Source organism: Octodon degus, unplaced genomic scaffold, assembly GCF_000260255.1.
Source record: "Octodon degus isolate 3935 unplaced genomic scaffold, OctDeg1.0 scaffold00197, whole genome shotgun sequence".
In the NCBI taxonomy this organism is placed as follows: Eukaryota; Metazoa; Chordata; class Mammalia; order Rodentia; family Octodontidae; genus Octodon; species Octodon degus.
The window spans coordinates 2484420-2496865 of record NW_004524773.1 but is presented as its reverse complement, the minus strand read 5'-3'; the positions used below and the strand labels follow the sequence as shown (position 1 = coordinate 2496865).

Here is a 12446-nt window from a genome sequence, read left to right as displayed (position 1 = left end):
GTACTTTTCTACAACATTTTCTCTTCACTGAGTCTAGGCCTGAAATATTCTTATTTTCTTTTGGAGTTTTACTGATATCTCAGACTGTTTCGGGTGGTGTAGATACAAAGCCCATGTAAAGAACTCCTCAGAAAGGAGAGGCACTTCTTGGACGTGTACTCAATCCAGTGACCAGAGTAGGACTCTCTGGTTTTGACTCGAGGAACTCAATGAGTTCAAGATTGAATCTTACCACACTACCTACCTCAGAAAGGCAAGATTCTCTCTCTCTCTCTCTCTCTCTCTCTCTCTCTCTCGCTCGCTCGCTCGCTCTCGCTCTCGCTCTCTCTAATTTATGTATTTGGTACAGTCTCACTATGCAGCTTGGGCTTACAGTGATTCTCCTGTTTTCAGCCTCCCCAGCACTGGGATTACACTTACAGGTGTGCACCACCACGCCTGGACTAGACCGCCAGCTCAGCACACCCAGGGGGCAGGCTGGCACACCGTGCAGAACAGGGGATTAAGCCCTGGTCCCTGTACTTGCCAAAGCAGGCACTTAGTCTGCTGAGTTATCTCACAGGCCCTAAAAAGATCAAGATTCTTATTAGCATCATTTGGTTCCTTAGGATGTGCAGTTAGAGACCATAAAATTAAAATTGTGCTTAATAATAGCCTAACTTTTAAAACAGTAAACACTCCTAGGAGCTCTGATCACTCCATTAAAATAGAAACCAGCCCCTGAGGCAAGAAGTAAATGAGGAAAGTCACTTTTTCAGGCTATTAAAATAGTCTATAGGCCAGCGAGATGGCTCAGCAGCCTGCTTTGGCAAGCTGACCCTTACCCCATCACAGGCCCTCAATTAACATTCTTATCTGGTCTGTAACAATGATTCCCTGTCACCGCTGCACGGCAGGCACGCTGGAAGTACAAACGAGCTGAACTGTGGGGTCCATCTTCACAGCCCCCAAAGCAGGCAGGGAGGAGGGTGAGCTCCTGCAGAGGGCTCCGCAAGGCCCTCTTCCTCCTGTTCCCCGACCAGCTCCAGCCAGAGGTGCTCATCTTGCTCAGGGCCTCAGGGACTGCTCCCCGTTCTCCCACCAGCTGCCAGTGCTCTCTCTAGTCTGCTTACCACAACCCTGAAAGCCACCGGATTTCCTAAGCCTCTCGGGCTGCAACCAAAGAAAATTCACTGGAGTCATTCAAGGGGAAAACACGGTAGAACGCTTGCTCAGGGTGCATGATGGGTCACTGTGGCTGGGGTGGCACGGGACTGTGTGGCTCAGCCCCATGGGAAAGAGGGTGTGCCGTGCTGAGAAAGCAGACTTTACCTGGAAAGCTGGACAGGCCCCAGAGGACACAGGAAGCTTATTTTTGCTCCGAAAGAAAGAAAGAAAGAAAGAAAGAAAGAAAGAAAGAAGAAAGAAAGAAAGAAAGAAAGAAAGAAAGAAAGAAAGAAAGAAAGAAAGAAAGAAAAAAAAAAAAAAAAAAAAAAAAAACTCCAGGGAAGGAGGTGATCACAGCTCCCAGAAAGCCATGTTCACGGGGAAGCTGAAACAGTCATTGTGTTCTGGCAGCCCCTGCAGGATCCTTTCCTGGAGAATGCTGGCAGATGGCAGGAAGAGCATGGGTGACACCCGTCTGGAACTACATGTGACATCTGGAGACCCTCCAGTGCCTCTGTGAACAATGCTAAGCCACCAACCCACACAATGACTGGCAGAAAGTGATGAGGGCTGGGTTCAGGTTCACAGACATCCCCCTGTGGCTTCTCCTGACTATGCCCACTGGGGCCTGGAGGACGTACCCTCCTTTTCAGACCCAGCAGGTGGAGCTCAGAGAGGCAGTGAGGTGCCTTCCTTGCCCAGGGTCACTGGAAGGCAGCCATGGTGGCACCAATCTCAATACCCACCTGCCCAATCATCCCATTGGCAGCTGCTGCTGCCCAGGCCAGAGCACTGAGCCCCTCCGGGGTGCCAGACAGGAGTCACAGGGGACAAAGTGAGTCTCAGGGGACATGACTTACCCCACACCAAACAGCCAGTCCTGACGCCAGCTGCAAAGGCCACCCTTGTCCAATAACTGAGGAACGGAATTCTAGATTCCTTTACTCGGGGAACTACCTGCTCGGGCCCCCCTCCTGTCCCTCTCTTGGACAGGAGCTTTCTTTCTCTCAATAAATACATTCTGCTCATAACCTCAAAAAAAAATTCCTTTACTATTTTATTCTACTTTGTTTTGCTTTTTTTAGGCAGTACTGGCAACTGAACCCAAGGTCTTCACACAGAGCTAGATCCCCAGCCCTTCGGAGATAGGGGCTTGCTAAATCCCTCTGTTACTTAGGTTGGACTCCCAACTTGTGATCCTCCTGCCTCCCAGAATCCTGGGGTCACAGCACCTTAACTGAAGGCACAACTGTTGAAAACTAATAATTATTAGTCACATACAGCTCCACACAGGTGTCACCCAGCATACATGTGTAGGTGGCAGATCCCAGAGCCACCTTGGGGGCCTTGCTGGGTCCCCCATAAGGGTCTGACTAGCTCAGACCCGATGTCTAGCGGCTTCTTCCCCACCCTTGCGTCCTGCCGCAGGGTGTGCCCCCTTTCCATCTACTGTCAAAGGAGAAGTTACTCATTTCCTTTCACGGCTTCCCCAGATGACGGAGGGGCATAGTTTGCAGAGCCTGCCTGAGCTTCAGAGGTGACATTGCAGCCATACCCCTGGCCACGAGCCAGCATTCCAGCCTCCTCTGGTCTAGGTTGCAGCTGAACTCATTTCCCTTTGGACCAGCATGATAAGAAGCACTTTGAGAAGCACTGGGACACCCAGTCCCCCAAAGCCTTCACCGTCCTCAGAGAGCTGCTTGTGGCCACCACTTCTTTTGTAAATCTCACCCCCTGTGACACTGCCTCATGGCACTCCCTTTTTTCCCTGTTGTGTCACTAAATATTTACTTGCTGACCAGGCCTGGCTGGGCACCTCTGTAAATCCCACTGGCAGAGAGGCTGAGGCAGGAGGGTAGCTGCAGTTCATAGCCAGCCTGGGCTACATAGTGAGTTCAGGGCCAGCCTGAACTACACAGCAAGACCCTGTCTCGAAAAACCAATACACAGAGGGCCAGCCTGGAGTTTGATCCCCAAGCCTGCTGTGCTGGCCCTGCCCACAGAGTGCGCTGAGCAGGCAGTTGGGACTGGCCGGGGTGGTGCTTGCCTGTCATCCCAGCACTTGGGAGGCTGTAAACAGGAGGATCACTATGAGTCCAATCTACTCAATGAGATCCTGTACACCCTGTAGACCCTGTCCTAAATACAAAATAAATAAATAAATATTTGCATAATGGTTTCATGTTCATCTCCCCAGAATGTAGGCTCTGTGACTTCTGCCCCTATGGGAGGAGCTTTGTGAATGCTTGTTGAGTGAATGAACAAGAGATTGAAAGCACACTGCCTGGAGAACACAGATTCTACGTGAGGAGCTCCTTCACGGACTTGGGCTCCTTGGCCTGTGGCTCCACCCTCGCTAGGGTGTGCTATGTTCAGGGTGCCCTGACTCCATCCCACAGGGAGGGGAGCCATGAGAATAGCTACCCTGTCTTCCATTCCTTGTTTGTGGCAGGAGGGATTGAACCCATGGTCTTGGCATTGAGCCACATCCCCAAACCCTTTGTTATTATTTTTTTTAATTTTATTTATTTGTGTGTGTGTGTGTGTGTGTGTGTGTGTGTGTGTGGCCAGCTCAGCCCACCAGGGGGCAGGGCTGGCTGGCATGTGGTGCTGGGGGATTGAACAGCGGTCCCTGTGCTTTGCTAAGCTTGTTCTAAGTAGGTGCTTTAGACCACTGAGCCATCTCACCAGCCCCCCTTTGTTATTTTTAAGAATGGTCTCACTCAGTTACTGAGTTACCCCAATTGGGCTCAAACTTGAGATCCTCCTACCTCTGCCTCCCAGAGTGCTAGTATTCCAGGTGGGTGCCCCACCACCCCCAGCTAGGAACCTTCTTTGAGGCCACAACCCAGAAGTTGTTTGTGTCACCTCTGCTCATCTTCCCTCAGCCAGAACTTGGTCGCGAGGCCCCACGAGGACCTCTGTACTTTGTCACCTACTCATGTTCCCACCCTCCTCTACCTGCCCCACCCCCGTGCCTCTGGGCCGGCCACACCCTGCACCAGTCTAGGCTGACTCAGGGGTGCACACCGCCAGCATGTCGGTGGCTTGCCACAGGGGGGGCGCACTGCTCAGTCCTGTCACAGCCAGCACAGGTCTTTCAGGGAGAGTTTGCTCCACACAGCCGACTGGGAACCCAGGCTTCACCCAGCCCTATGGCTCTGCCCTCCTTGAGGCCACCTGAGACCAGCCGGACCAGCATAGTGCTGAGTGGCTGGGAACAGAATACACTCTGGGAGGGGCTCGCCAGCTCTCTCCGGGTGGTCTTGCTGGGCTCTCCTGCCAGGCAATGCTCTGCCTTCCCTCCTCCACTCCATTTGCTCCTGCTCATTAAAAACTCCCAGGGCAGCTGCACTTGCCCAGGTTACGCCCTCCAGTTGCATACACCGCCCCCTCCCCCGCCAACCTCTTTAAACCAGGCACTGGGGGACACCTGTTATCCTAGTCATGCAGGAGGCTGCGGCAGGATTGTTTTGGCCCAACCTGAGCAACTGAAGGAGAATTTGTTTCAAAAACTTAAAAATTAAGGAAAAAGGACTGGAGATGTACCTCGATGCTGTGTGGATTTAATTCCCAAAGCAAAACAAAAGTTTGCCATTTTGTAAGTGAGTAATAGTTTAACCAAGTCTGTTTCATCCAATGAATTGTGGGTAGGACAGTTAGAAACAACAGAGCTGGGAAACATAACAAAGGCAGAGGAGATGGTAACTAGGCGCCAGCACATACACACTGGATTGCCCAGCCTGCCCTTCTGGTCACACATAGACTCAGCTCGTTAAAGGCTCATAACTATGCACTACATGTCAGGACTATAATAATTAAAACTAGGGTGCATTTGGAGGCAATATGCATTCTGAGAGCCCCTAAACAAGATAAAAACAAATAAAAAAAATAAAAATAAAAATAAAAAACACCCTAGAGAAAGCAGGTTGGGCTACTACCAGGAAAGGCCACAATAGTAAGGTCTCGTCTTCGGCGTGGCCTCTGTACTGTGCCAATCTCAGGGAAACCCTCGAGAACTTCGGCATTTGGGTCCTGACAGGTGGCACTGGGATCCCACAGGTCAGGCCGTCCTAGTGAGAACCCGTGCCAGCTCTCAAGAGAAACCCAAGCGCAGGGCTTGGAAGCTGTTATGCGCATGTGTTCCAGGATCTTGTAATTACAGGTGACACCTACTTCCTAACCCCTTTGCAAGCTGGCTGAGGGTTCTCTCCACATATCCTTGTCCTGAGATCAGGGCTAAAGGAATGACAACTCCTGGAACAGAAGCCATGGTGACCAGAGAAAGGCCAGGGACAGCTCAGGCTACGCTTTGCAACTCCGGCCCTGAATCAGCCCACCTTACTTCCACTCACAACTCACGGGCGACCAGGCCTGTTACTGGGGCTCGCTGGACCGGAGGCTCCATCTGCAGGGATGGAGAAATGACTCCGAGACAAAAACCTAAACAAGCCCTTCAGCCCCGCTCACTCTTAGTCAATATAAAATTGTCAGTTTTTGGAGCCACACAGCTGGAGGACACAGTGCTCGCTTCCCAGTCTGTGCCGTGGGTCACCTCCCACCCCGTGTGTACGTTGTGATAACAGCACCCGGGTTACTTCCAGGGGACCTGAGGTTGATTCTGCTGAGCACACCGATCCTTCACAGGGCCTGCAGCTGCCCGGTGGGTGGCTGGATGGGGTAAAGGCCTGGCGCTTGTGCTCTGCCATATCTGCCCCCCCTGTGCCATCATCCTAAGCCTGGGGTCAGATTCTACCGGGCTTTGTGCGTGGACATGAAGACCATTTAAGAAATGCTTTGTTCTGTTTTATGTATTTGGTACAAGGTCTCACTATGCAGCTTGGACTCAGGGATCCTCCTGTTTTCAGACTCCCCAACACTGGGATTACAGGCGTGTGCCACCACTCCCGGGCTCGGTGGCCAGCTCGGGGTGTGACATGTGGTGCCGGATTGAACCCAGTCCCTGTGCTTGCCTGGGCACTTAGTCCCCTGAGCTATCTCACTGGCCCCCATTTAAGAAATGTTGTGTCCGAGACCACACAGGTGAGCAGGGCCTGTGCGAGCTGGGCTGTGTCCCGCTTCCTGGGCAGCCCAAGCGCTGAATGCCCTTCCCTGTCCCAAGCCCCAGGCGTGCATGCGGGAGATGACACCAGCCACAAGAGCAGCTCAGCAGATCCAGAGCGAAGCAGACCTTGTGTTAGCCCACCACCCGCGAGGCCCGGATGTGCAGGACGCTGGTGCCAGGTGCACGCAATGTGACGCATCTAGGAAGAGATGACCACAACCACATGATCTAAGCCTGCCACATCTTTCAGAATGGAGCCTCCGGCCATGGGAATTACTAGACTCTAATTCACCCCAGAAACCACTGAAAACCTGCTGCTCTCTTCTTTTTGCAGAGGCAGGCAGATCACTGGCTGCCTTCCCCTAAAGCCCCAGGTGATGATGGTCAGAGGATCCTGTCATCTGACACCTGTAGCCTCTGCCTTGCTCTGACATGGCACCTGCCTCCTTCGGTACAGGTGGTCTCTCCCACCTCCTGCCCCAGCATGCAACCTCTTGCTCATGATGTGTCTCCTGCACCTGGGACAGGGGTGGCACATAGTAGGTGCTCAATAAATTTGCATTGGCTGAATGAACACAGGAGCCCAAAGGCCCAAGGCTGGGAGTCCAGAAGGCTGTAGGAGCCACAAAAGGGGTGACTCACTGAATCTCTCACCCCGCCCTCAGGGCTCAGAGGTGGGGAGCAGTTGGCAGGGAAACCACAGTTTCTTAGCTCAGCCCACTCATCCTGACCAATAGCAATCTCCCTCCACCACAGGCGCCTCCCATCCGCACTGGCCAGAAAAAAAGCATCTTACTTAACCCAGCCGTGTTGATAGTAGCTGAATGACTTTCTGACCAGGAATCTAAAGCCCCTTCCCCTCCTCTGGCCCTCACTACATCTTTGACCCCCAGTACCTCCAGTCCCCTCCCTGAGACTGTCCCACTTCCTGATCCCAAACTCTGGCTCCATCACAACCTTTGTCCCATCCCTGCCCTCAACCCTGCCTTGTCCCCTCTCTTTTGTTTAGTTTTGTTTGAGACAGGGTCTCACCATGTAGACCTGTCTGACTTTGAACTTGTGACAACCCTCCTGCCTCAGCCTCCTGAGTGCTGAGATTACAGATGTGTGTTTACAGATGTGGCTTTTTCCCCACACTGGAGAGCCTGCAACATCTTATGACATGAAATTGCTCAGGCCCCATCTGTACCACTAGAGAGTTAGATGCCCAGTGAGGAGGAGGCGGAGCAGGGCTGAGGCACCCCAAAAGTGCAGTCAAACATCATCAGGGCAAGAGTGGAGCTCAGCAGAGGTGGAGACGGGGGGTGGGGAAGCGGGGGTGATGACAGCATGACCCAGAAAAGGAACAAAACCATGATCACAAGTTCCCAGTTAAGAAATAGCAGAACAAGGATGCTAGAAATTTCAGAGATTTCCAAGAGCCCTGCTTGTGTGATTTCATTCAGAAATTCACCTGCATACTTCTAGGGTGACTACAACTAGTCGGCACCCCTGGCATTGGGGACCATGGTGGCCAGGGACAGAACTTTCTAAGGCAGCCACCCAAAGAAGGAATTTCCTACACATATACAGGGACGTCCAGGAGCAGGGACTGGAGGTGTTGGGAGCCACATGGGACACTAGCTTGGAGGGACACCTCTAGGGACCAGGACACTTCCCAGGCTCTGTCTCTGAGTTTCTAGCTCTCTGGTCCCCCTGTCACTACTCTTTTCTCCCTTGGCTTGGTCTTTTTTTATTTTCCTTTTTCCTTGCACTGTGGTCGGAACAGAATCTTCATGCTGACCTGCTGACCTACACCCCCAACCATTTTTCCTTTCTTCATTTCTTATTTTGAGATAGGGTCACACTAAGTCACTAAATTGCCATGGCTGGACTCAAAATTGTGGCTCTCCTGCCTCAGCCTCCCAGAGCACTGAGATTACAGGCGGGTGACATGCCACTAAATCTGCCACCACCTGTGTCTGCTTCTCTCTCCTTACTTCGTTCTCAGTCTCTGCCTGGGTCCCTCCATCCCCCACCCTTGCACTGTATCTCCTCATTCTCCATAATCCTCTTTCTCCAGACCTGATGGAGTTCTGCCGTCAATGTTCCCATCTGTCCCCTCCCCAAGCACCCAGACTCTACAGCCAGGCCTGCTCTGCTGGGTTCTCTGTGGCTCTATCCCAGGCCCCAGGAAATGAGACCAAGGATGGTGGAAGGAGGAAAAAAATGAACCACTGTTTTCGTGAGTGGGCATTCACTTGTTCTTTATTATAAAATGGCTTGATTCGGGCTGCTGCAGACGGAATGCACGGCCTCACGTACAGTAAGCACTTGCTCTGTCACCGAGCAGCGCCCCAGCCTGCCCTGGCATTACCTGCAGGAGTAGCTGTCTTCACGGTGGAAGCTATGGACCAGCCCGGCAAAGTTTCCTGTTTCAGCCTCACAAACCGTCCCCCCCAGGCGAGCACTGTTATGAGGCTGGGCTTTCAGAGGAGGAAACAGGCTCCACAAGAACCAACTTGCCTGGTATGAGCTCACCTAGTGGAAGGAGCTGGTGGTCAAGACCCCTGATGACCCTCTGCCCCTTTTTGTGACACTGGGGCTGAACCCCAGGCTCTGCACTAAGCTATATATCTCCAGCCCTTTTTTTTTTTTTTAATATTTAGTTATGTACTTACTTATGTTGTTCTTTTTGAGAGAGGGTCTTTCTATGCAGCTCAGTCTGGCCTTTAGCTCACTTTGTAGCTCATGCTGGTCTCGTAGTGGCTCCCTTGTCTCAGTGCTGGGATACAAGCTTGCACCACCATGCCCGGCTCTTTTTGTTTGTTTTTTGCTAAATTGCCCAGACCTGTCTCCAACTTCTATTTTCCTCCTCAGTCTCCTAAAGGCTGGGATAACAGGCCCGCACCCAAAAACACCCTAGCCACTGGCCTCTGACCCTGTCAGCTCTGCTTCTTGGCATCCACCGTGAATCTCTGCGTGCCTTAGTTTCCTCCCCGGGACAGCGCGATCTTCCCATGGGAAGCGTCCCGGGGTCAGCAGCACATAGACCATCTCTTGGACCCCTGGGAAGCGGGAAGCCCCGCCCCGTCCCCCCCTCCGCTGCCGCTGACGTCACCCCCACCACTCCCATCCCAGGGCGGGCACCCAGCGCAGGGCCCTGCCCTCCGAGGGACTGTAGCGCAGCGGGGCTGGGCAACTCGTGTCAGTCCTTGTGGGCTCAGGAGCAGAAAGCAGTGCCGCTGCTGCCTTGGCCCGGCATGGCCCACGCCGTACTGTGGCTGCTGCTGCTGTTCGTGGTGCCCCTCAGAGACGGTGAGTGTCTCCCTCCGTACATTGGCCCTCTGGGTCCCCTTCGCCACGCACCCCACGCCCAGGAGTGCAGGGCACCGGCCTGACCCAGCCAGGGCCTCCGGGCGGCAGAGAAAGTGGAGCACTTAGGCGCGGAAATTAATAGAGAAGAGCTCAGCTTCCAGGAAGCGCAGCCTTGGCGCCAGACCCCGCGGATAAACAGAGTCCCGCTCCAGTGGCTCGCCCCCTCGAAGCTCAGATTGGGGGGTTTTATGGGGGTGGGGGCCAGCAGATGGGGGCCCACGTGAAAAGCTTCAAAGGCCTGGCCTTTCCTTCCTTTTCCCTGTTCCTCTACTGCGGACTGAACTCAGTTCTTGGCACAGAGCTACATCTCCCCCACCCCCACCCACACCCCTCATTTCTCAATGTTTTTTTACATTTTCAGACAGGGCCTTGTCACTACCTAGGTGGGGCTCAAACTTCTGATCCTCCTGATTCATCCTCCCAGAATGCTGGGATTACAAACTTGGACTGCCAAGCCTGGCTTTATTCTCTCTTTCCAATTAGAGCCGTCATCCCACAGGCCCTCTCCTAAAGTCCCAAGCATGCCATGCCAAGTGTGGCACCCCCCCCCCCGGGCTTGAGCTTTGGGTGTTTAATACCAGTGACCTAAACGTTTCCCTGGGGGACGGGATGAAAGGGAGAATGTCGCTGGCCCTGGCCATAGTGATGACAGCACTGTGAACGGTAATAATACTGTGAGCAGAGGACCGAGTTCCTCTTTGTGGTATTTCCCTGGAGGTGCCTCGCAGAATAATGGGCACTGAGAAGGCCAGGCCCGGCCCTGGGGAGAGCCCACAGGAAGCGGGACACAGGAGCTGGGACAGAGGAGTGGCAGGAATCAGCCAAGATAATGAATGGGCAGACTCAGGGCCAGGGCCCCACTCGCAGCACCAGGCCACTGGGTTCCCCCACCAGCACCCCCACACACTGGTGTTTCCCTCTGTCCACCGGGTTGCGAGTACCAGTGTGGCTGCTCTGGGGCTGCAGTGGGGGTTGGAAGAGGCTTCGACTCCAGTCACCCCATCCCATCTACAATCACCAATCTTTCTTTTCCTTCGGGATGAGGGTTTGAACCCAGGACCTCTGCACTGAGTGACATCCCTGCCTCCTACTTTGCAACAGGGTTTCCCATAAGTGGATAAATTTTCCAGGCCAGGCTTGAGTTTGTAGTCCTTTGGCCTCAAACTCCCAGAGGGCTAGGTACAGGCGGGCACCACCACATCCAGCTGACCTCTAGTTTCAGTCCCAGGGCCGTCACTGAGTTTGACACCAGGAGGAGCAACTCAGCTGCCAGATGGGATGCACTTTCCTAGAGCCACTAGAGTTGGGGCAGAGTGAAGGACCCTGAGCCTGGCCCCAGACCCAGGGGCTCACCACCCGCCCCATGCTCACCTGTGACCTGTCCAGCCCGCCTCCCACCCAGCAGCTTCAGGCACCCTGTGCACTGCCCCTAGCTTCCTCTGCTCCTCATGACCCCAGCGCCAGTTAATATTTGGCATGATGGAGCCCTGAGGTTGTGTTACCACCCCATGAGGCTTTTTTTTTTTTCTTGTACCAGAGATTGAACTCAGGCCCCTGTGCTTGCCAGGCAAGCACCTATTCTACTGAGCCATCTCTCCAGCCCCCATGAACCTTTCCTCACCTAGCCTTCCTGATGCCGTGCATTGCCACATGCCTTGTGTCAGCCCGCTTTACGCCACCACTGCTAATCCCTAAACCGGTCCATTCTCAGAGAGGGACGGTCCCCTCAGGTTCACAACTTTGGAGGCTCTGGGCCACGGGGATCGGGCACACTGTCCTCCACCTGTGGGAGACAGCCCATCTAAGTGGGCACAGCCTGGTGGAACAAAACCACCACTCAGCTCCTGGCCTAGAAACAAGAAAAAGAAAACAGGAGAAGCCAGAGTCCTGAAGTCCCTTCTGGGTCGCCCCTCCAGTGACCTAAAGACCACCCCACCACAGACCCCACCTCTTTTTTTTTTCAGTACTGATGATATCAAGTAGCTTCCTTAGAATGGCTCACCAATCAGAAGTAATCCAGGTCCTTCTTAAGTGAACAAAGAATTGTATGATACATGCCAAAAGAGGTGACAAAAGTTTATTTGAAAAGTGAAGGGTGTCTGAGTGTGATGGGACATGCTTATAATCCCAGCAACTCAGGAGGCTGAGGCAGGAGGATCACCGTGAGTTTAAAGCCAGCCTGAACTATGTAGCAAGACCCTGATGAGGGGGGGTGGGGGGACGGGGACAAAGAAAGGAAGGAAAGAAGGTGTAACTGGTATGGGAGAAACCAGCTCTGCAAACCAAACTTGGGCAAACAAGAGAAAAAAGAAGATAAAAGCAAAAATACAAGTACACACTGTGTCCGAGAAACACAGCCTGGGCTGCTGCTGGAAGCCACAGTAGGGTGCTCCTCATGGACTTACATCTTCCTTTATGCTATCCACATCTTGTGGAATCCTGAGAGAAGCTCTGCGTCCCCGGTCCTGACAGTTGTTTGGCCCCGTCCAGGGATCTCGTCCTTGCCAGAGGTCCCCGCCTTTTCCCCAGCCGGCATTGCCACGCCCTGTCTTCTGGATCACCAGGGTTTGAACCTGGAGTCTTCTCACTAAGCTGCAGGCTCCAACACTGATTTGTTTCTTTATTTATTTTAGACAGAGTCTTGCTAAGTTAAACTATCCAGGTTGTAACCCTCCTGCCTCAGCTTCCGGGGTGCTGGGATTCCGGGAGTGTGCCTGGATACACAGCCTCTTAAAGAGACCAAGCCTCCACCGCGTGGATCTCGGTAGAGCCATTAAGAACCAAAGCGCCGGGGCGGGGAGATGGCTCAGTAGAATAAGCACTTGCCTGGCAAGCGCAAGGACCTGAGTTCAATCCCCAGTTCTGACAAAAGAAAAAA

General features: G+C 53.2%; 1 protein-coding gene across 2 annotated transcripts in view; it reads left to right on the top strand.

Annotated features, from left to right (window-relative positions):
• The first annotated feature begins 9378 nt into the window (after positions 1 to 9378).
• Positions 9379 to 12446, top strand: part of LOC101564682 (poliovirus receptor) — a 14968-nt gene continuing 11900 nt past the window's right edge. For both annotated transcript variants that reach the window (XM_023704522.1, XM_023704521.1), the window contains exon 1: positions 9379 to 9508. In XM_023704522.1, coding sequence (XP_023560290.1) covers positions 9454 to 9508 — 55 coding nt within the window. In that variant the 5' untranslated portion in view covers positions 9379 to 9453. The remainder of the gene's footprint in view (positions 9509 to 12446) is intronic.